Source organism: Euwallacea fornicatus, chromosome 6, assembly GCF_040115645.1.
Source record: "Euwallacea fornicatus isolate EFF26 chromosome 6, ASM4011564v1, whole genome shotgun sequence".
NCBI lineage: Eukaryota > Metazoa > Arthropoda > Insecta > Coleoptera > Curculionidae > Euwallacea > Euwallacea fornicatus.
In genome coordinates this window covers 1,302,615-1,326,441 of record NC_089546.1, presented here as the reverse complement: position 1 = coordinate 1,326,441, position 23,827 = coordinate 1,302,615, and the positions used below count along the sequence as shown (strand labels likewise).

Here is a 23,827-nt window from a genome sequence, read left to right as displayed (position 1 = left end):
TTGGGATACGCGGAACAATTGGGCAATATCCTGTTGTTTTGATCCAGCCTGCAGCACACCTATAACCGTATTTTGTTCTCTTGAACGTAACTTGCTCCGAACTACTATAAAAATATTCTAATACCTTTGTACAACCAAGTGAAGTAACAAGAATCACTCAAATGGTATAGCATGCATTATCAATGTTTCGATTAGACTTAAAGAAATAATGCAAAATAGTAAATGAATTTTTTTTATCCATATAATTTGTTATTGCTTTTAAAGTGATGCGAGAAAAATATATGTACTGGCTTGCTATTTGTTGTTCATTAAGACTTGACCATAGCCCTAATTTTTGTGAAGTAATTTATCTGGATTGATTTGTCCTAGATAGATTTCTCTCTATTTGTTAATCTGCCACTCCCTTAGATCCACAACTCTTATCCATCACGTGCATTTAGGTAGCTCCACCAGAAGTGTCTCCGACTATCTGAACCTCAAAAAGACAAGGATACAGCCGTAATTTGCATTCATTAATGCATCCACTAATCCCTGCTCTACTTATTAGAATAATTTTCGTGCATTTCGCCGAATCAACTCAGAAAAAAACAATAAATAAGATTGACATAATCACATAATCCAACTTTCGCAAAAATAACCGATCGTAATCATCCAAAAAAATTGAGTGCCACAGAGATAAATTACTGAATCAAAATTAAGTGTATAAAAATAAACATAAATGTAAATCAGTGAGTTTATAAAAGTAACAGAAAAATTTATTTTCTGGTCGATCATGAAATTTCGTACTTAGACTAGTTGATAAGATTCATTGTTAGTATTAATCGTCATTATTGTCAGTATTTTTTATATGCAGGGTGTAAATTTGAAAATGTTTCGTTTACATTATCTCAAAACGGAATATATATTTTTTTAATTGCTAGAAAACGTCGAAATTGTTAATTGAGAGGGAACAACTTCTATATAGAATTCATTACACCTCTTTCAATTCTCTATCCCGCAGAACTACCTCCTTAAAAATCTTAAATAGTAAAGGGGGTTAATTGCTACATCATTTTAAAGGGCTTTTTATTCTCTACATTTTGTTACCCTATTTGTTACATTTTACTGGTGTGTAATCAAGTTAGGCGTCTTTGATCGTTCTAAATTCATTTTTTTTTATTAGGGTTTTAACAGCATTGAAACGAAATTTTTTTATTCAAATCTGTTTAAGAATAGGAAAATGTTATAATAAATTAATTTATTAACTTATTATTTGACCATCAAAAGAAAAGATGTAATTCCGCAAAGAACTGAAACTATTTTTATTTATGGGAAACCAGGAAAATGCCCAAGAAGAAACACAGCGGAAAGATTTAATGCTAGAAATTCTAGTTCTGATGTGAGTTACAAAAATATTTTGGACATAATTTTAAAAAATTTGAATCGACTTCAACTGCAAACAAAAAAAAAACGACTCTTCGGGGTATTTTAAATAAAGGTGCTCAAATAGAGATTTTGGGAATCAGCGTTTCGGAAGTCAGCAATTGACCGTGTACGATTGCAGATCAAACTGAAATGTCACATGAAACTGTACGAAAAGCACTGAAATTAAATGAATTTCACCTCTATACAACGGATATTCTGGAGGAACTTTATAATGACGATTTTGTTAAAATTATCGAGTTTTTTTAAATTACATCCAACTTAATAGTAATAAACAATTTTTTTTAACAAACATATCCTTCAGTGATGGCTGCACCTTTTTTTGTTAATGGTCGAATCAATAAAGGGAACTGCCGATATTGAAATGATGAAAATTTACTCGTTTTTAGAGGGTCCTACATATTGGTAAGAAGGAATTAATTTTTGGGCTGTTATTCTCGAATATGCCCTGTAGGACATTTCCCTATTGAGCAAAACATAACTGGAAAGTTGTATTTAAATGTACTTGAAAACGTAATTGATCTGTTGATAGCAATTCATTTAGAGGGATCAAGTTGATAGAAATATTTCCCAAGAAAATCAAACACATTTTCGGTAAGGTAGAGCTCAACCACATTGCTTTTGCTTAGTGCGAGAATGGTTTGACGAGAGATTTCGCAACGAGCTCAATGGTAGAAGGGGGCCGATAAAATAGCTTATAAGGTGACCAAACATAATGCCGTCAGATTATTTTTTATGAAAGCATACAAAGTTGGTTGTTTATAGAATTCAGCCTGATAATATTGAGGATTAGGAAAAATGAATTACCGAGACAAGCAATGCCATTCTAGAAGCTGTATTTCAAAATATCAGGGAACAGCTTCAAAATGGATTTTATTGTCGTTTCGAAAATAATGTAGGATATTTTGAACATCTAATAGACTAAAAGCGCTAAGAAAAAGAATTCCAATTTTGAACGTGTTTTTTTAACACCAGAAATACGAAAAATTACTTGTTTTATAATTTAAAACCGCTATGCAGTAATTTATTACTACAATTTTCTAATCATAAGACATGTTTGAATAAAAACTCTTAGTTCCAACATCATTAAAACACTAATAGAATAAATGAATTAAGTATGATTAAAGACGCCTAACTTGAGAACTCAACAGTCAAATGTAATAAATGAGGTACCAAAATGTAGAGAATGAAAAGTCTTTTTAAATTATGTGATACTTAGCCGCTTTTAAAATTTCAGATGTTCGAGAGGGTAGCTCTGGGCATTAAAGGGTTGAAAAAGGTGCTTGTGAATTCTACATAACAATTATTCCCCCTTGATAACAAAATCGATGTGTTTTGGCGATTAAAAAAAAATACCTTATTTCGAGATATTAGGGATGGGAAGGTTTGAAATTGACACTTCAAAATTGAAAACAAATGTATTGTTTGACATGAGTTTGAGTTGTAGTTAGTTTATATTGCGGATTTATTTGGTGTGAATTTCATATTTAACTGTTGTCCTTAGAAGGCTGAATAGAGTGTACCTAACTACGTTGCGAAACTACGAAAGTCCGCAGGCGTTTTTAACTTCAGGGGATTCTTACGAGAAGCGTTGAAAGATGGTATTGTCTGTGAGAAACTACTCTCTAACAGTAAACCGATATTTAAAAGTATTGTTGGAGACGCTCAAGATGTTGAATATGAAGTAACAAATTATCATCGCTTGGTGAACCCAACGAACAAGGCAGTAAAAGAAAATTTTCAAAACAAGCCCTGGAAGGATAAACCCGCATGTACATATACGAAGTGTGTCCAGACACCTCTACGAGGCAATTGTGGTGGATGTAGAAAAATGAATATGAACGGTAAGTGCCCTGTCTAAGGCTCAGGTTGTTTAACTGGTATAAAAGTGGAATATGTTGAAATATGCTGGCCTGAGAAACCTGAACTAAAAGTAACAAATATCACTTAGAAAAATAATGAAGATAGAGAGTATAGATTTAAGCAAAGAACGGTTAATTAGATACATATCGGGTAATCAAACACTGATCATTTGTCACAAATCAACGATTTTAAAATCGTAAGACGAATTGGATTGGACTCATGTCCAAAACTGTTATTCATCACCATTTCAGACGAGGACTTTCAAAATGTTTTTACATATACAGGGTGTTTCCTAACTACGTGTAAAAAATTTAAAGGCGTAACCCTTGACTGATTTTGAGACAAAAAAGTCTAATAAACATATGTCCGCAAATGCCTTGTTTCCAAGATACAGGGTGGTGACTGAAATACGTTGAAAAAAGTTTTAAAGGTTTCTAAAGGTTTGGTGGTATTTACTAATTTGTTTATTGTTAGTTTTCTTGCTACGTCCACTACTATAAACAAGATAGTCAGTGTTATTTTGGTGTTTTACTCTCTAAAGTGAAAGAATTTAGTTCTGTGTCCCAAAAATCAGATTATACCTCAGTTTTGAAAATTTTTCAAATGCCTAATTACACTAATCAAGAAATGGCCAATATGGTTTTTGTTTACGGCCTTGCTGATGGTAAGTATTTGGCAGCGAGGCGCATTTACATGGAAAGGTTTCCAAACCACCAAGCTCCCAACCACTAAACCTTAATGATGAGTAATTATTATGAGTAATGGTGGTCATTTTCAGCAATTCTTATAATTAATCATTAAAGCATTCCCCCAAAAAATTGTCTTTTCTAAAATTCAAACACCCAAATTGAGCCATTTTGGAAATAAAATCTTTTTTTCTTGTCACATTTCAACACCCTGTATCTTGGAAACAAGGCATTTGCGGACATATGTTTATTAGACATTTTTGATTCAAAATCAATCGAGAATTACGCCTTTAAATTTTTTACACGTAGTTAGGAAACACCCTGTATATTAACATTCCATACACTTTATGTTGAAGGATTCCTTCGATAAATGAAACAACGACAACGACACTTTGTTTTACATGAAATGGACTGTATTTAATTTGCACTTTTATCAAATAATGAAAGAGTTTTGAGTCTAAATAGGAAGAAGGAGAATGCTTAATTGGGGCGGGTTACACACTATGATTCTGATCACATCCCGACACCGACACAGCTTCCACACGAAGAAGAGAAATAGAAGAGAGTAAAAATTATTTCGATTATCCTTTAAGTACTAATCCCGAGAAATTCCAACCAGGGACGCACCACCACCAAGAACCCTTACAGGCTATGGCTACGCAGGGTCCCATAAATCGCGGCCATCTAGGAAATATCTATACTAGTCGCTTTTCTGGAAATATCGCAAGCCCAACAAATTGACCATCACAGCAATAGTCCCGACCGAGACTATTGCTAGATGCTACTAGTCAAAGGTTCCTTTGACTAGTAGCATATTCCCCAGCCAAAACGTACCCTTAGTTTTGGTCTGATGGGCCATGTGGTCTGGCACCTAGATGGTATTCTCCGAATAAGTATCACCGCACATGGGCGTAACTTAAGGGATAAAATACAAATGCATGACAAAACCAAAATTAACAACAATAAATAAAAAACAAAGGCCAATAACTTAAAGTCCCTAACGCTTTATTTAATATTAATTTATATTTTTATAATAATGTTTTTCTAGCATTTGGAAATGGTTGTTCGATTAGTCATCGAAACGTTAGTAAAGATACTGTACAGTTGAAAGAATTTTATTTGTATGTAAGGCATTACCCTCAAATGAAAATGAAAGAAATAATGAATAATTCGCTTCAAACGTATAAAACATATCTATTAGAGCTAAGTTTAAATTTACTAAATATTGATCAATTATATATATATATAAGGTCAGCTTGACATATGTTTTATATAGAAAAACAAAGTTAAGATTTTATTTCAGATTAAAAATAAATTGTTTTTGCCATATAATATCTATGACAGAATAAAGTTTTTATTGATATGGGTGGTTATCTTAGAATTATTTTATATTGTCAGAAACAGACTCTGAACTCTATTGGCAGTATATAAAGTTTTATAAGATTTTATGTGTTACCGAGAAACATCAAGAACACTGGCGTCATAAAGCCATCACATTTGGGCAAAATAATAAATGCTTCATTTTTTCATCATGAATTCTCGGGACAAAATAATTTCGGGTTTTAAATTCAAGTTGTTCCAGATACACTATGATTTATAAAAATGTTTACCCGTTCGCTTAGTTATCTTTAAAAATTAGAAACTGCAGATAATTGGGTATCTAGCCACATATATTGATATTGCTGAGAGTTTCAGCAACGTGCTGATTTGAAGGAAATAAAATATTGTAGCAATACAAGAAGCTTCTCCTCGTTTTCCAGACTAGTCAGCATCACCATTTCCCTTTGTAATAGAACAGAACTTTAGCAAGACCACGCTTTCCGTCGGAAAACATCCCCTTAAATCCAGCCACAGCTTAATACTCCAGCAAAGTCTTTGATAAGAAGTTGCTTAACGCTACGACAAGCTCACCCCCAATACTTTATCTCTTAATCCCTGTTCGCGTCTAGTTTTTAAACCTTTAAGTGGACACGGTCATCACAAATTTAATACGTATTAGTGTGTGCTCAGGATTAAACCGAAGACCCTTCTGCGAGCCCATATAACTTGGGATTTTATTCCCTCGAAGTTTCGACGTAAGCCAGTAAAGTTGAGCGAAGTTTCATAAAAATTTCAGTGAAGTTGCATGCGGAGTTTATAGTTCAGTGGACTAAGGCATAAAAGACGATTTTCTGGTCAAATTTCTCACTTCTCTGGAGGAATATGTTTTCGTTTTGGGTTCTTAAAATCTGATGAAATGCTCTTTGTTCATTTAATTGATGGAAAACAAAATTTTTAATTTGTGAGATCAAAGCTATGAAAGCGCCATTAACGACATAAAACTGGACTGGTAAGCTTTTGATTTATAGAGAGACAGATTGCAAACGAAGCGTTGACATTTTAAATTGATGATTTTTCCTAATTGGAAAAGATGAGTTATGGCAAGGTTTAATTTCCATTTACGCGCATTTTTTAAATATATGCCCTCCATGGAATCCCATTATTTCCTAAATTGCGCATAATAACTTGAAAATTATGCCCTTTATTCAACTACATTTTGTGCAGCATGTATGCTAATAAGCAGTTAATTAAAACGAACTCCTGTACTAACTTAAACTGTACGCAAATTTGCACTGTTAATGGGGCACCCATAATAATGTATTGGGCTATTTGCATTTTGTGTTTATTTAAATTAATAACTATTTATTTATTCAGCAGCTCATCAAAAACAGTTGTGTGAACGATTTAAAAAGCAAAAGACGATTAAATCCAAAATCGCAAGTTATTATGTAAAACTAAAGACTTACGAGAGGTATTTTTCCTTCCAATAGGAAATTAAATACACAGTCCACGTAATGAAGCAAATTAATTCGGCTTTTTCGCTGTTTTTCCAGCATTCCTTCTTCCGCCAGACTAACTAACTTTGCTGCTTCGGAAACAAGATTACTTCATTGCATTAACAATGAAATAACCTGCGGGCTCTCCAAAGATATTTAATTTTGTTAGGGAATTGGATTTTGCTAAATAAAAGTTTTCGATAAAATTCTCATTTTTCCCTTGGGTTGTAATATGCCTGCTACAATAAATAGCCTGGAGCAAACAGGAGCATTGCTATAGGGCTTATGCTCTAGCAAATGGATGGTAAAGAAAACGACTGGAGATACCAAGTGAAGAAAACTTTAATTTTCCGGAAGAAGCGCATAAATCATTAGAATTATAACTTTGTTTGCCGCCATTTAATCATATATTTCCTTCTCGAACTCCCCTGGAAAGTGGATTTTTGTATTCTTCAAGCAAGACTTCCAGTTGTAAAGACCGCAAAAGAAGTACAGTTGACAACAATAATATTTTCCATGCGTTAATCTGTCGTTTTTCTTGCCCTCGTAAAATATTTCTCTCGCGGCGTTGGATTACTTCATCCTCTTTTCCATGTACAGTAAAGCTCCACTAATACGAATCAATTAAAACCGAGTCCGAACCGAATTTCGGAGTCATATTAAAATAATGGGGAATGAAAGGTAAAATGACGACAAATTATGTAGTTTAACAATATATAGTAGGTGTATTTAAAATTTGATAGAATGATATTATTTAAACATTATTTGAAACATTTGGAAATTTTGGTGTGGCGAATACATTCCTCTCTACCCTTCATTGCCCGCTGGCGAAGCATTAATGCTATTTATTTCGACGTTGTCCTCCTCTGCCCGTTGAATGCACGTAAAGAAACATTTAATAGCCTCTTCATGCTTTACTCTTGATACAACTATGGAAACGTCATCCAATTGTAAATCGCCATCTCCAATGGCCCATTCACGTATTTCCAATACTTCTGGGTTGTAATTGTCAAAATTAACTTTCTGTATCATGTTTCCGATTTCAACAAGTTCCTCTCCATTTTAATTCTATCTCGTATTGAGGGTCGCCAACGGAATAATGTCACCTGAATCCTGTTCGTTTTTGGGATTTGATGTGACTTCATTAAGGTGTGGTTCATCCATTGGATTGTAAAATATCTTTTCCAACGTTCTTCTAACAATTCGGATGACATGTTGTTCCAGGAATCAGTCAACAACATTATTGCATCATTCAAATTGATATTCGTAAGTGCTTTCGATATATCATTTTTTTTTCTGAAGATAATACATAGACCAAAAGGTTTTTCCAATATATTACATTTTGGTTGAATCTATGGCATTTTGATCCATAAGTTGAATAAGAGGGATGCAGTTAGGTGGAAAAAACATAGTTATGATTTTTCCATTGTCGCTTATCAATTTTTTTTCTGTAGCGGTCTAGGTTCATTGTCCACTAACAAAATTACTTGTCCACTTAGGTTATTTTGTGCCTGAAATTTCTTCATTTGCATTACAAATAAATAATGAAACCTTTTCACGAATAAGGCCGAGATCATCCACACATTTTTTGCTGAGTGACTTAAAAGCTCTGGTATTTTTGGCTTTGCCAATAATCATCATTTTGACCTTATGTGTTCCATCGCCATTCGAAAGTCTTTCTCTTTGAAGCAGTCGTTTTTGTAGCATTCACCAATGTTCGATCGAGTAGAAATTTTCGGTTTGGCAGTAAATTGACAGTAAAAAAATCTCAACGAACTGCATTATTGTTTAAAAATCTAAAATATGCCTTATTATACTAGTAGTAGAAAATCGTTAAACACTTAAGAAAGAGCTTTCGGCCTCAATAGCCTTTCTTTCCAATGAACAATGTTTTACCTTTTTTCTTTACAATTCAATAAAATATACATAAAAAAGCGAAGAAGAAACAAATCACAATTCGTGAAAATATTCCAGCAATATAGTAGAAGGGAGGAAAAAGCGCGATTGTCTGTTTTGTCTTGATAGGCTAAGGGGGTTGAGCATAGTCCAATTGTAGTGATTGTCTTTCCATTTGGGTTGAAGTAATCTTTCCGTTATTGTAGTCATTAGTGTCCTTTCATATAAATGTGCCTTGGAAGGATTGTGGAGAGAGTTCCCGGGGTGTCTTATCTTGATGATTAGTCTCAGTTTGATCTGTTCGCTGGTTTGTATATGCTGTCTTGTTCTCTTTGTAGCATTTGTTCTTAGTATATGTGCATAGTCCAGTAGCGGACTGTAGATGGATTTGTAAATTTTGGTGGCCGTTTTGGTACTATTTCCTTTGTTTTTATATGTCCGAATTCTTACGTATTTGGTTCGTTTAATAATGTCCTTTCTTGTATTTTGTATGTATTTGGTGAATTTTAATTTAGTATCAATTGTTATCGCTAGGTATTTCACTTCCAGTTTTGATTTCGCTTAGTGACCGTCTGTTACTATTATTAGGGAGTTGTCTTTTATCTGATGGTTTGGAAGTAGCAGTTAATTTTTTGTGACGTTTAGTGTTAGTCTTCATCTGTAGAACCAAGCCATCGTGTTGTCCGTTAGTGCCTTCTGTTTTTTCACAACTTTCGTTGTGGATTTGTCGTATATGATAAGCGTAATATCGTCAGCGTATTGCAGTGTATATGCTGTTTTATAAAAGTGAGTTTTATCTTTAAATTATATTAGTATATGTCGTGGCAGTAAATGTTGAAAGGAAATGGTACGAGTGGTGATTCCTGTGTGAGCCCCTGTTCAGGAAGAAGGTAAACGAAAGGGTGTTGCTTATGCGTACCTCTATATGTTGATTTTCTATTAGGTTTCTTATAATTTGTAATAAGTACTTCGGTGTGTTAAGTTTGTGTAATTTGTACCATAGTCCTTTGTGCCAAACACTGTCGAAGGCCTTATTTATGTCCATAAAAAGACATGCTGTTTTATTGTTTTCTAGACATGAGATTTGTATGTTATTGGTCAGTATTAAAAGTGGGTACCTTCCTATATTTTCCTTATTTTACTTAATCTTGGAAATTGTCGTCGTACCAACACCATATTTCGTTGTCAACACTTTTCCACTGACATCTTTATTTAATTATAGCAAAATTTTTGGATCGATTCTTCTTAGACATAAATAAAACTAATTCAGGGATCCCCCTTATTTCTCTTAGTTCATAGCCAAGTATACCCTGCGTTATTCACGTGCAGTCTATATTAGGGGATCCGTAGTGGATCCGGAGTAAGAGGCATATAATAGAAATTTACATTTTTTAAATTTTATCCGGACTACATGGACGTCCAGATTACGGGGGCTTCGGATTAGCGGAGCTTTACTGTAATTATTTCTCAGCACCTAATTTATGTACATAATCGCGTGGATATCTAACTCCTCAAATATTCATCAAATATTCTCAAATCTAATTTTGAGCAGAAGGTAGGTAATTTAACTTTAATTTTTCTTTGAAATTCTACGAAATCTTGATTGTCATATTAATTTATCTTTCAATTCGCACAGTTTCAAATTTTATACTCTTACTACTTCACTTTCTTGTCAGATCCAGCGCAAAATTGCAAATATACAGTGTTGTGCCATAAAGGTTGTGTCAAACTTGAAGGGCTGTTAGAGGACATTGCGGTGAACAATTTTTGCATATAAGCCCCTAGTCAAAAGTGAGCAGTTTTGACTCTAAAGTAACGTTTATTTAAACATGTCATGTTAGCTCGTTGACACTAAAACCCTTCGATATTTGGTTCATTTTTATTAAAAATAACAAAAAACAATTTTAATAAAGATATAAAGTGACGTTCCCCAACCTGGTTATATAAATTTATTCTTCCAATCATTGAATTGTGCATCCATTGTAAGATGCGCGGATCTTGCTGCACGAAAACGTAAGCTGCCAACCACTCTTGCCAATAGTTCTTCTTGGGTGGCTACAGGAGTGTAATACACCGACGATTTAATGTAATCTCAGAAGAAAAATCCAATTCCAAAATTGGTACTTCCTGCCAGCTACCTGATAAGTCTTCTTCTTCTGACTCATCGCCTATAAAAATGTTGATTTAGATGATCTTGCACAAAATGGACAAAAAAAGGTACAGGTCATGTTGGAACCACAATCTATTACTTATACCCCTAAGAACGTGTGCATTGTCCATTAACTCGGAAAATGCGCCTTGCAGAATCCGTAGCTAGGTGTTACTAGTTAGCCGAGATGAAAACAGGCACGGTCCAATTAAAAAGTCGCAACAATACAGACATACAAACTCACATTCTAATGACAAATTGGTTTTAATGAGCTCTAATTCATGCGGTGTAGAAGTGTGATCGTCCCATATGTGGGGGTTGCGATTATTCAAGCACCCGTCCTTGTTAAAATAAGCCTCATCGTTGGTAGTAATTTGCTGATTTGATTTATCTTACTTCCAAGAAGACATCTCACCGAAAATGGTTGATTGGCTTTTTACTTAATCTTAAAAACAACAATTATAAGTGTAGGGATATAAAGAAGGTTCAAATCACGTCAAGCAAGAATTTGTTAATTTAGTTTCTCTTTTTAAGATCCATAAGTTTTTTGCTTCTTCCGTTAAAATGAATTGCACATTTTACAGCTACTTGACCGACCCTCGAATACCCCGAGTTTCATAATAATAAGATTAATAGAATAAAGAAGACTTAAATCAATAATCCTACAGGAATTTATTGATTTCACTCATCCTTTTAATTTGACACTCGTTCTGCTAATTTTTAGTTCCCATATCCTGAAATGTCCTCTGTTACCCTTTAACGTTTCTCGATTTCTATTGGTTTAAGTGGATCTATAAAAGGTTCAGGGGAATATTCCCGCAGAAAATGTAATATCTATCGTCTTCGTAAAATGAGTCAACATTTTAATTGTTTCATTGATTTAGATTTCAAGTTTATCATTTCGTAATCCTGCTAGCTCAAAGTTGATAGTTCGTAGATTTAAAATAATTTTAACACATGATTGATAGCTGAATGATTTTATTTATCTCTTTGGGGTCATGAAATTTCTTCCTAGTTTTCACTGGTTAATTTGTAAGTAATGTAGCTTTTTTTGTTATTCTCTAACTAACCTGATTTGTTGTTAAATTTTAGATATTGTATATATATATAATATATTTACATTATATACAGGGTGTTTCCTAGCTACGTGTAAAAAATTTAAAGGCGTAACCCTTGACTGATTTTGAGACAAAAATGTCTAATAAACATATGTCCGCAAATGCCTTGTTTCCAAGATACAGGGTGTTGACTGAAATACGTTGAAAAAGGTTTTAAAGGTTTCTAAAGGTTTGGTGGTATTTACTAACTTGTTTATTATTAGTTTTTTTGCTACTTCCACTACTATAAACAAGATAGTCAGTGTTATTTTGGTGTTTTACTCTCTAAAGTGAAAGAATTTAGTTCTGTGTCCCAAAAATCTGTTTATACCTCAGTTTTGAAAATTTTTCAAATGCCTAATTACACTAATCAAGAAATGGCCAATATGGTTTTTGTTTACGGCCTTGCTGATGGTAAGTGTTTGGCAGCGAGGCGCATTTACATGGAAAGGTTTCCAAACCACCAAGCTTCCAACCACTAAACCTTAATGATGAGTAATTATTATGAGTAATGGTGGACATTTTCAGCAATTCTTATAATTAATCATTAAAGCATTTCCCCAAAAAATTGTCTTTTCTAAAATTCAAACACCCAAATTGAGTCATTTTGGAAATAAAATCTCTTTTTCTTGTCACATTTCAACACCCTGTATCTTGGAAACAAGGCATTTGCGGACATGTGTTTATTAGACATTTTTGATTCAAAATTAGTCGAGGATTACGTCTTTAAATTTTTTACATGTAGTTAGGAAACACCCTGTATATGTCGGAGATTTATTAGTTCTTAAGTTTAGAAATGTAAAATTCGAGTTAGCAATAAGGTTAAGGAGCAAGTTGACAGATCACTATTAGCGACGCAATTAAAGGCCATGTGTGGAATTTTGGTCCGTGGGAAAGCCAGGACGAGCAGGTACCATTCCCTTGAGCCGAGAGGACCACGGGAAATGGGAAAAGTGACGAAACCAGTAAATAGAAAGAAGAGCAAAATAGCGGTTGGGTAGTAGTGAATTCGTTAGCTTTACCTTATTATTATTTAATATAATAAAATATCAAAATTATTAATCATGGAGAAAATTCCTAACGTTACTCCGATATACAGGGTGTCCCACAAGTGTTTCATTATATTTCAGTGGGTAATAGTACATTGAAAAATAATATGACTCCCTATATAACCCATATTCCAATAATGCTTCATTAAGAAGATACAGGGTGTTAAACTTAAAACACACCTGGAATATTTCAACGTATCAGAGTATCAATGAACAAGCGAGCTCAATTATGTATTGAACAAAATGGCCACCAATTTGAACAATTTCTATAATGTTATAGCAAATTAATAATATTTAAAACAAACTTAATATTATTAAAACCATTTAGAGAATATCGTGCATATAGACGGTATTCAATTTTTTACTGGCAAACGATACGTCGGACGAAAAAGAGTCAAGTGAGCATTTCTCTTCTAAATGAAATTAAACTTCTAAAAATAATTTTTATTTTGATAAAAAGCAGTGGTGCACCATGTTTTTCTTTAAAAATGTGCTGAGAGGTGTCCGTACGCACGTCACTGGTGAAACGAAAAATAGCCCTTTTGCATAAATAAATGCGTCTACATTAACTCTCAAAACATGCCAAATTTCACTTACATATCTCAAACGGTTTTGAATATATCAATAAAAGTTAGATTTTTTAAGTAAAGTTTAACACCCTGTATATATATAAATATATAATTATATATTAAATATAAATATATATATACAAATACATTAAATTATATTATAATATAATATATTTGTATAATGCGATAAAATACTGGAAGAAGTTTACAAGTCTTAAAATTCTGCAATTTTTTGCTTCGCTCCTATATCCGGGCTTTCATATTAGATGGAGACTTATCTGTTGCCTTACTCAAATTTATAGTTTTTTAGGTAAAAAAATTGCTTGAATATGTTAGAAAAAATATTTTCAGAACTACCGTTTTTTATATTGATGCAAAGTTCTCGCAAATTAAAATTATTATTACCAAATTGTATTCCTGGAAATATTATATATGAAAAAAAATAGTCGCTATTGATTTTTCCTTATAAAACTACAATAGTTTTCGAGGTTTTACAGTACGTTATTAGAAGTGGAACATAATTGATGTTATCAAGTATTTGAAAACTTTGCCATATTTCGAGCCCCATATTAGTCAGCACCAAGTCCAAGAAAAATGAGACAATTAGGTACCTGAGTCGCTGCTTTTCAGGAGATAAGATATAGTTTTAATTACTAAATTTTATGAAACTCATATGACGATTTCTGAAAAGCCGATGTTTTTTTTTAAATAAGTGACTTCTTGAGTACTACTGACGGTTTGTAAAGTACAAATGGCTGATTCTGAAATCCCAATAATATCTTGTAAAATTCAAATAATTATTCTGGAATTCAAGGTTTTTGACCTTTTTTAAAATAAGTTTAGGTGATATTACTTAAATTCAAGTGATTGGATTTAAAGTTTAATTATATTAATTAACGACACCTGTATATGATTTAGTTCAATTTTAGTCAGTCGACGGCGAAATGCCATCTGAGCTTCTTTTTTAAATTTCTTCGTTTTTTAAATATGTCATCCTGATTAATAACTTTCCCAATTTTCAGCGTAGAATGATTTAGGAAACAGGACACTGGAGTCCAATTTTTTATTCATCTAGTTCATGAAAGTATCGTGTTGTTGCCGAGAAATGATTATTCTCTTGAGCAAATAATTATTTATATAATTATTTAAAAAAATGGTTTTCGGTAACGAGTGGTATTCTCTGAGAAAAACGGAATAAAGTCTCTGAATATTGCATGAATTGCACAAAATAATGTTGTGTAATGTGTTTCATCTAATGTTTTTCTTTATTTTTATTTCGATGTACGATAGAGAAGTCAAAAGAAAAAAAATAGGAATTTGAACTTATTCAAGTTGTGTCCTCAATCTGTAGAACTGAAACAGAAATTAATCTTGTTATTAGTCTGTTTGGTAAACTTAGTTATCGACTGAACTCATTGATATTATTAGTTTTATTTGGTAAGTTAGTTATAACTTTAACTTAGAAGGTACATACTTCAGTTACATAAATAGTTACTTAATGAGTCTTGTATTGATAAATAAAAGAAACTATTGTGCCATTGATATTTGAAATCCAATTTAAAGAAGTCATTTCTAAAAACCTGTATATAAGCTTTATTAAATCTTAGTATCTTTCTTCTAGTATTGATGGTAGGGTCGTTTTTTGATATACTATTTGTATTTTTTTGATATACTCTTTGATTTTGTTTAAATGAGGACCATATTAAAGTTCAAACCTAGGGAGCAACCCATCGCATGGTTCTGAATGAAAACCATAATACTGAAAGCAAAGGTTTCATATGATGCATTCGTTATTCAAATCTGCTGTCATTATTGCTTCTGATAAAGCATAATTTAATTGCAAAATAATATGATATGGGAAGATAGTCCCAGAAGTACCTGATCCAATATTTGAAGAAAAAAATTTCAAACATTTTACATTATTTATCAACGCAGTGTCCTTTGAGATTGCCACATTTTTCCCAGCGATGTTTTATGGCTTCTATACCCTGTTTATAGTAAGAAGCTTCGAATGATTAACCTTCGGACTTCTACTTCGGACACCACCTCTTTATTATTCGCAAATCGTTTTCAAGTTTGGAAATAGAAAATAATCTGAGGGGGCTAAATCTCCCGAATAGGATGATGAGGAAAAAGTTCGAAATGAAATTGATTGATTTTATGTATCGCGATGACAGAAGTCTAGACTGGTGCGTTGTCCTGATGAAACAAGACTTTCGTTTCCGCAAAATGCCGTAGCCTTTTCCTAATTTCTTCGCTCAAACGTTGCAATAAATGTATATAACATTCTCTGTTCACTATTTTCCTTTAGAGAGATAGTGAATAAAAATTATTCCACGTGCATCTCAAAAAATTTATGCCAGCACCGCGTGGGATCGACCAATCCGGAGTTCGTCTTAGCTGGTGGTACGACCGCGTCTAAAATCTGCCGCCCAACATTGTACAGTTGTTAACGAAGATCCAGATTCCTCCCGAGTAGAACCTAACTTTGCTTTAATGTTACATGGACTGTCACTTTTCAACATAAATCGACGTAGCACCCTGAAACTTTATACATAAGCTTTTTAAGGTTGTGTTTTTGTAACATACAGTAATTTTCAACAAAAAACCGTCGTATTTATATCAGGTCGGGTACTTCTCGGAATATCCTCGTATGTGAAGTAAGTGATAAAATTATGAAATGTAAATTTACAAGCAAAATAAATCTTCTATTCAATTACGGTTTACAATATCGCTAATTCTTTAAGAAATTTTAAATGACCACACTCACCCGAACTCTCAGATTAACTTTCAGTTGCGTTTGTGGTTTTGCAGATATGGAAAGTAAAAAAGACACAAAACCGTAACAGAAGCAGTATACAATATATTTTCCTATTTACACAACATGTATATATTATCTCGCCTAGGGGCTCGACATGGAGTCGGACAAGACGTCGGAGGGGGTGCCGTCGCTGGAGTTTATTGAAAATGTCCGGTTCGGCGCCCGTCGTTGCCTCAGAACCGAAGCGTCGAAGTCTGGATGCCTCCGGGCGTGTTTGCTGGAATTAAAACAAACTCTTTCAGGAAAGTTCCGATTTGGAACAGATGTGCATTTTAAGGAAATTTGCAGAAAATTTGAACAATCTATGGACTAAACTCGCAAAAAACTTGAAGTTACATAATGTAATGCAAGCCCAAAAGTCTTATTTGAAATTTATTCCGAAACATTTCTTCACCATATGGAGCGTATATCATATAATATAAAAGGAGCAAAATCGATGTTCTTCAAGTTAAAAGTCTGAAAGGCATAAGTGTGGGTCGCACATAAAATAGGTGCACTCGCTTTGATCTCGTATAGCTCGCCTTTGGAGGGTGAATTGGGGCACATACGTTTATTGAATTACCAGGGCCGTAATCGGGGAAGTGCTTGCTTTGAAGCGATTAGAACCTCAAGTGTTGTAACAGTGTACGAAGTTAAGTATCCGTTTTGGATGATGAGTCTGAAATTTGCTTAACAAATATCTGGTGTTACCAGGCGTTTCTCGAGATTCACACTGCTATTGTATAAAGTAGTAATGGAAAGATAAAGTCATTTTTGGTTCATGAAAAGTGATAGGAAAGCTCAGAAGGTATTTGAATATTTTTATACGGAAAATAAGGATATTCCTGTATAATTAGTTATGTGTTTTTGGCTTATTTGTGCAAAGCTCTCCAGAGGGGACACGCATTTGCCCACAGTATTGTTCTCCGAAATGTTAATTAATATTATATGATTTTATTATATATTATATGTATATGTATCATATAATTTTAATGATCAAAACTACAAAATTATAGCTGTACAAAGTGTGTGACTTCATTCTCATCATTTATTATTTAGATTTTTCACTGCTCTTATGTTGTGTGCCTGTACCACTGCCTTTTTCCTGTCTTTATTTTTTATTCTTTTATACGATAACTTCACCAGGTAAATGTTGATTTTTTTTGTTAACCTCTTTGATTCAATAATCTATATAATTTCCGCCAACTTAAGATTTATAATTTTCTCGTTTTCACTTTTTCTACTTCATTTTTTTAACCTTACTTTCTCATTCTCATCTTCAACTCACTTAAATATTTTTGTTCAGTATTTTTTTGATGTAGGCTCATTTGTATGACTTTTACGATCATGTTTATATTGCTTATATAATGCACTTGTAGCTGCCTTTTTTCACTTTTTAATCAATGCTATTCTTTTTCTTGATTTTGTTTTTCTCTCAAATTAGTCTCCAAATATACTTTAAGCTTTTTTAATTTCTTTGAATAGTAATAATTTCCTGTCTGTCATTAGTGAAATCGCATTCTCAATACTCCAAAATTTTTAGATTTAGTTAAATCATTCTAACTTTGAGAGTTTCTTGATATTAATTTTTCATCTCATTTTCATGCTGCATTATTACCTAATATGTCTTAATTTAGTCGTTTACCTAATTTTACCATTCTTTCTTTTTTCTTTTTTTAGCTTCTTGTTTTTCAGTTCTGCTTCTTGAAATCTTCTTGTTGTCTCATCATTCTTTCAAAGTCAATTTTAGTAATATTTTTTATTCAGTTTTTCGATTCAATTGAATAATCATCATTACTATTTTATTCGCATAATTTTTTTTTGGAATCTATTATCTAATATTTTCCATTTGCTTCTATTTCGATTCGATACAAATTTCATTCATAGAAGCTTTGTTTTTTTATTAATTTAAACTTCACATTCCTCACACTGTTATGCTTTTTATGTTATATTTGATCTTGTTCTCTATGTTTCTTTTAATTTTAATTTTATAATTATTTTCAAGTTCTACCGTATTTGCACATTTTGTTTCCTTTGAAAACAACATCATTTTCATAGTTCAATAATGCATATAGTTTTCTTCAGGTTTATCACTTTCTTAGAATACGTTGTGAGCCTTATTTCGACCAGTTTTTTTTTAAATTTTTTAATTAAAATTTCATTACGCTAGTCCTGTACTTTTATACTTTTTAAAATTTATTAAACTAGACTATCGTCAGTCCAAAATTGACCTTTTTTCTATTTTTTCTTTGCTTGTACGATTATTATCTGGTTGTCTCAATTATTTTCCTTTTATTTATTCTTCTCTAGATTTTTACCTTGCAATGAGATATGTTTTATTTTTTCCTATTATGTTTTTAAGATTTTTCTTTCATGTTCAATTTTATTATTTAAGCAAGTTTATTAAGTAAAAGATTGGTATTATATTTTTAATCATAGACGACGATATAAAGGTGATTTTATTGTACCTTGTCATATATTATATAAGCTTTAGGGGAAGTACGGATGGAAGGATTCAGGAAAATTGATTAAGGCGAATAAGAGTTTTGATTGCAATGTTAAGTAATATTAAAAGCCACAAGCATGTAATGTGATTTAAAGCTTCATAGCAAATATTTTGTGAATTAGTCGAAATAGGCAAAAATGCCGCTACTGCAAGATGGATTTACATATTATAGTGCTAAGTCTGGATAAGTGATTTGAAACATACTTAGGTACTGGTATTACAAAGAATACTGTAGAGGCAGGACTTCCAAAAAATTGAAGCCACAGAATTTCAAAGTAGAAATATTTCTTCAGAGTTCTCTAGGTTTTGGATATTAAACAATATATTGTTATTAACATATACCTATTAAACTATTTTTAGCAAAAGTTACCAGTTATTATTGATGTAATTGAGCCAAACCATCAAGGACTTGTGGCTTCATCGCTCGAAGTCAATTTCCATAATTGGTGTGCACACCGTAATGATTCCAAGATCCAAACTCTGTTTAACACCATAATTGTCACATTTCATATTAGTTTAACTGACTGTAGCCTTAGAACAATTCCATAGAATAATAAAGTTATTGTTGCCTCCTCCCTGAGCCGTGTATGAATTCCACTTTGTTAGTTGAATAATCCGCGCAAAGCAATCAATTGGATCAGCATTTGGATTGTAATATTAGATTTTCCACTTTAACGGTCTAGGTACCACGTGTAAGTCGAGATATTTATAATGAGTGCCGATTAAATCATTCCTGGATATTAAAATGTAAATAGAGGAAGAGCGAAAGTATTTTTAGGGATTTTCCGTTAAATAACGGTAAAAAGTAGAGAAGTTTTGGTATGTTTACAGCACAAAACGGATATATAATGAAAGGCTACTCACGTCAAATGGTCACTCCTCATAAACTTTTTATTACAAACGGGACACGCGAAGTTTTTCTCCCCTGTATGCGTACGCGTGTGTCTGGCCAGCTCATCGGAACGGGCAAACTTTTTTCCGCATCCCTTCCATTCGCAAGGAAATGGCTTTTCTCCTGAAAAAAAGGGAAATATTGAATTTAACTAAATGTAGATATGTTGAGCAGAAAAGTTTTAAATTCAAATTGTCGTGCCTTATTTTTTCTTCGAGCCTGCAGGCACACCCGATTTATCTTCTAGTAACTTATTGGAGAAAATTTACATTTTGATCTCGTCCATCTAATCTGAACAAATCTGTTCAAAGAGAACGGTGTTAGAAATTATTCGTATCAGATATTCAGTGCAGATGTAGATATTTGTAATTTATTCTTAGAAGATCTAGTATTATCAGGACTCTTGAACATTTCTCTCTATCCAAGGTATGAAGCAAACCTATTTAAACAATGAAGAATTCTTAGAACTCTTGCCTTAAAAAACTCCATTTCTTCTCTAAACCGTTTAGACACCGAATGGACATTATCGAATTTTCCAAAATTCTTCGAAATTTCGGACATTTACCTCTCGAGTTTGTCTTATTCGGAGCTTCAGAGTTTCAGAGAGATTGCAAATTCCTTGAAAATTTCGTAGGATAACAGTCCTAAAATAGAAAAATAAACGTGCTTCTTACTGTGTGTTTTCAAAATTTTTGGCTGACATGGTACCAACTAAAAAAATAGGAAGGGTGAAGAAATAGTAAAACCATAAATTCTCACACAATACTCGTATCTTCCAATAAAAGGGCACATTGGTATATCAGCTTGTATGGAAACATTCAGCTGTTAAAATTAAATAGAATAAAGTTATACATAACATAATTTATAATGTAATATTTCAAATACCAATGATAAATGTTTGTTTATGCAGGGGTTTTCAACGAAAAGTAGCCACCCTCAGTATCTTTCAAAACTATCTTATATTTGAAAATTACCTAGATATGTAAATAAAGATGGCGAACGAGACATCTTTTTATATAAAATCCGAATTTCTTTGATCGACTCGTTAGCCGTCAAAGCCATCCCCTCTAAATTTTCAAATGACACCATACCATGTGTCGCACATTGTTGCAAAGGTCATTTCATAAGGAATGAATTCTACTAATCATTTTGTGTATTTGCTTGGAAGTGAGACATAAAAAACTTAAAAACTAGTTGTGTTTATTTTGGTTAAACTGCCGATAGTAGTAACAACACTTTTCTTTCATCTTATGTTTTTCCTTCATTCAGTTCACTTTTACTTCATTTTTAATTAAAAGCGTCAACATGTTTTACACGGCTGCTAAAACAATCGAGATTGCACGTTTTTATTTAAAAAATAATGATTGAGCACAATTCAACTCGATATATCGTAGTCGTCAATATGTTTTAAAGATTATGCAAAAATTCACGGAAATTGGATCAGTAGCAAACAAAAAATTTCAACCAGGAATACAAATTATTAATGCACCTGTTGAAATTGCTATTTTGGGATACGTTGCAATTGATAACAATCAGTCTTTCAATTAACTTTCCAACGCATCAGAGGTTTCAACAAGCAGTATATGGAAAATTTTAAAAAAGCACGAATTTCACCTATAGAAGATAATACTTGTTCAAGAACTAAACGAAGACGATAATGATCGAAAACTAGAATTTTGCGAAATTATGTCTAATAATCTATGGAATAACGTAAACTTGTTGTACAATAGTTGTTTCAGCGATGAGTGTATGTTTTTTTTTTTTTTGAACGGAGAAGTCAACAGGCATAATTATAGATATTGGTCAGACGAGAATCCGCATTTGCTTAGGGACACCCATACTGAATATCCACAGAATCTTAATGTTTGAGCAGGTAGTCTAGAAGATTTCATCGTTGACCCGTTTTTTATTGACGGTAATTTAAATGGTGTTACTTACCTTGACCTTCTTGACACCGCTGTTGATCGGCATATAACAGAAATACATGGAAAATTACCAAAATTTGCTTGGAAATGAACTAATTTTCTAGAGAGATGTTGCACCTTCTCAGCATGCGGTTCCCATTCGAGAATTTTTGAATAATTGGTTTCCTGGACGATAGATTGGAAAACATGGTCTCATCGAATAGCCAGTTAGATCACCCGACCTGTCTGCGTTCAGTTATTTTTTATGGGGGCATTTGATATCCAAAGTGTATGCCACACAGACAGCCAACATTGAAGATCGTAGACAGAGAATAAAAGAAGAATATCGATAATTTACACAGCAAGTTTTCGAAAATATTCGTGCTCTCTTTGAAAGTCGTCTGTATTATTGTATGGAAGTTAACAGAAGTAACTTTCAACACTTACTTTAACGGTAATGGCTATTATTCAGTAGGTTAATCAAAATAAACACAAATAGTTTTGAATTTTTTATGCCTCAATTTCATGCGAATACACAAAATGAATAGTAGAATTCATTCCTTATGAAATGACCTTTGCAACAATGTACCACACATGATATGGTATCATTTGAAAATTTAGAGGGAGTGGCTTTGACGGCTAACGGGTCGATCACAGAAATTCGGATTTTACGTAAAAAGATGTCCGCTTTGCAATCTTTGTTGCCATTTCTTGGCAATTTTCAACCAAAAAATTGTTTTGAAAGATACTGTGAGAGGCTAATTTTCGTTGAAAAAACCTTTACATATATAATTTTGCCTATACCCATTATTTGATCTCATGGTCAGACTGATGTAGGGTGCGAGTTTTCAAATTATTATTAACATTCAAACAAATTATATTAACGTCCTAACTTTCATTATGTTGTGTTTTATTGATGATTTTAAAATGGCTTTTATGTGGAGGTTTTATAACTGTAAAAGCTGTATTTCTTAGGATCTAACAATATCTCTTAAAGATAATAAAATCAGTCGTATTTTCTGCTAGTATTAATTTTGGTCCCTATTCAAACCCTAAAACTTCAATATAGCCACTGGAAAGGCTTGCTCCCTGTGCCTTATTTGCAACACAAATAAATCGCACTTTTTCATTCTCCAAAGAAAAGAGGAGAAAATCGACCCTTCGCATTTCCTATGCACACAAATACAAAAAGCGAGACGATCTGCAAAAACAACACGTCTCATCCAGTAAACATGTAAAGATTTTTTGCGGAAAACATTGTTTGCCTTAACAAAACATCTCAGTGGACACTTGGCCACTAATTGCTGCACTAGCAATAAATTTATTTTAAGTAATTGGCATTGACAGGTACCTATAAAATTTCATTATATACAAACTTATCCATTTGTGTCAATTTTTAGTATAATTTGAGCCGATGAGTTTTAATAGAACTTTTTGTAGGAATTTTTTGAATCTAAGTTATTGATTCTAAATACTAAACACTTGGAGAACATAAGAAAACTAAATTCTCAATTCACTGTTCCGAGTGTCTCCTCTTCGAAATATGCAAAATCACATTTCTATGTCTTCTTGAAATAGTTAATAACAATTTAGCCGGAGGTGGGGAAACATTTTCTAAAACTGGGGTATTTCGCTTTGGGGTAAAAGACATTTTAGACAGTTCATCAACTTTTAACTTTGCATAGGATAAAAAGAATCCCCTCGTCCTGTTGCCTGGCAGTTTTGTTGGAAGATCGGTTTTAAATTTTGAGTGTTAAGTACTTTTAGTTGTTTAAAGATATACCTCTCGGGGTCCTAAGTTTAAGTGGTTAAGAAGAATCCTTTCGAAGGATTTTGTACACAAACAAGTTCAGAAATGTTACAGAACCATTCATGCCACCGTTTTATTATCTTATTATTAAACCTTAAATGAAAAGAAATAACAAAAATTTGCTCGAGTCTTGTAACATGCTAGTCGTGGGTCGAATTCATTTTATTATAAGTTATTTGCGTGCTGGCAAAAGTAACCTTATAAAAAGGGTCTAGGGAGGGTTTGAATTTCCCAAAACACTTTTATATTATTTTAGGCAAAGGGTCGATTTTCATACAAATGTTTCGACCCATATACGTTACTGGTTTTTTCACAATCGGGGGTGATTTTTGCTCAATCTGATTGAGGTCAACTTTCACTCTTGACTT

General features: G+C 32.8%; 1 protein-coding gene across 1 annotated transcript in view; it reads right to left on the bottom strand.

Moving 5' to 3' along the window:
- Window positions 1-16,404: 16,404 nt before the first annotated feature.
- The window catches only part of LOC136339623 (Krueppel-like factor 13), a 157,016-nt gene continuing 149,593 nt past the window's right edge, over window positions 16,405-23,827 (bottom strand). The window contains exons 3-4 of the mRNA XM_066283036.1: window positions 19,718-19,868; window positions 16,405-16,585 (exon numbers count right to left, since the gene is read on the bottom strand). Coding sequence (XP_066139133.1) covers window positions 16,450-16,585; window positions 19,718-19,868 — 287 coding nt within the window. The 3' untranslated portion in view covers window positions 16,405-16,449. The remainder of the gene's footprint in view (window positions 16,586-19,717; window positions 19,869-23,827) is intronic.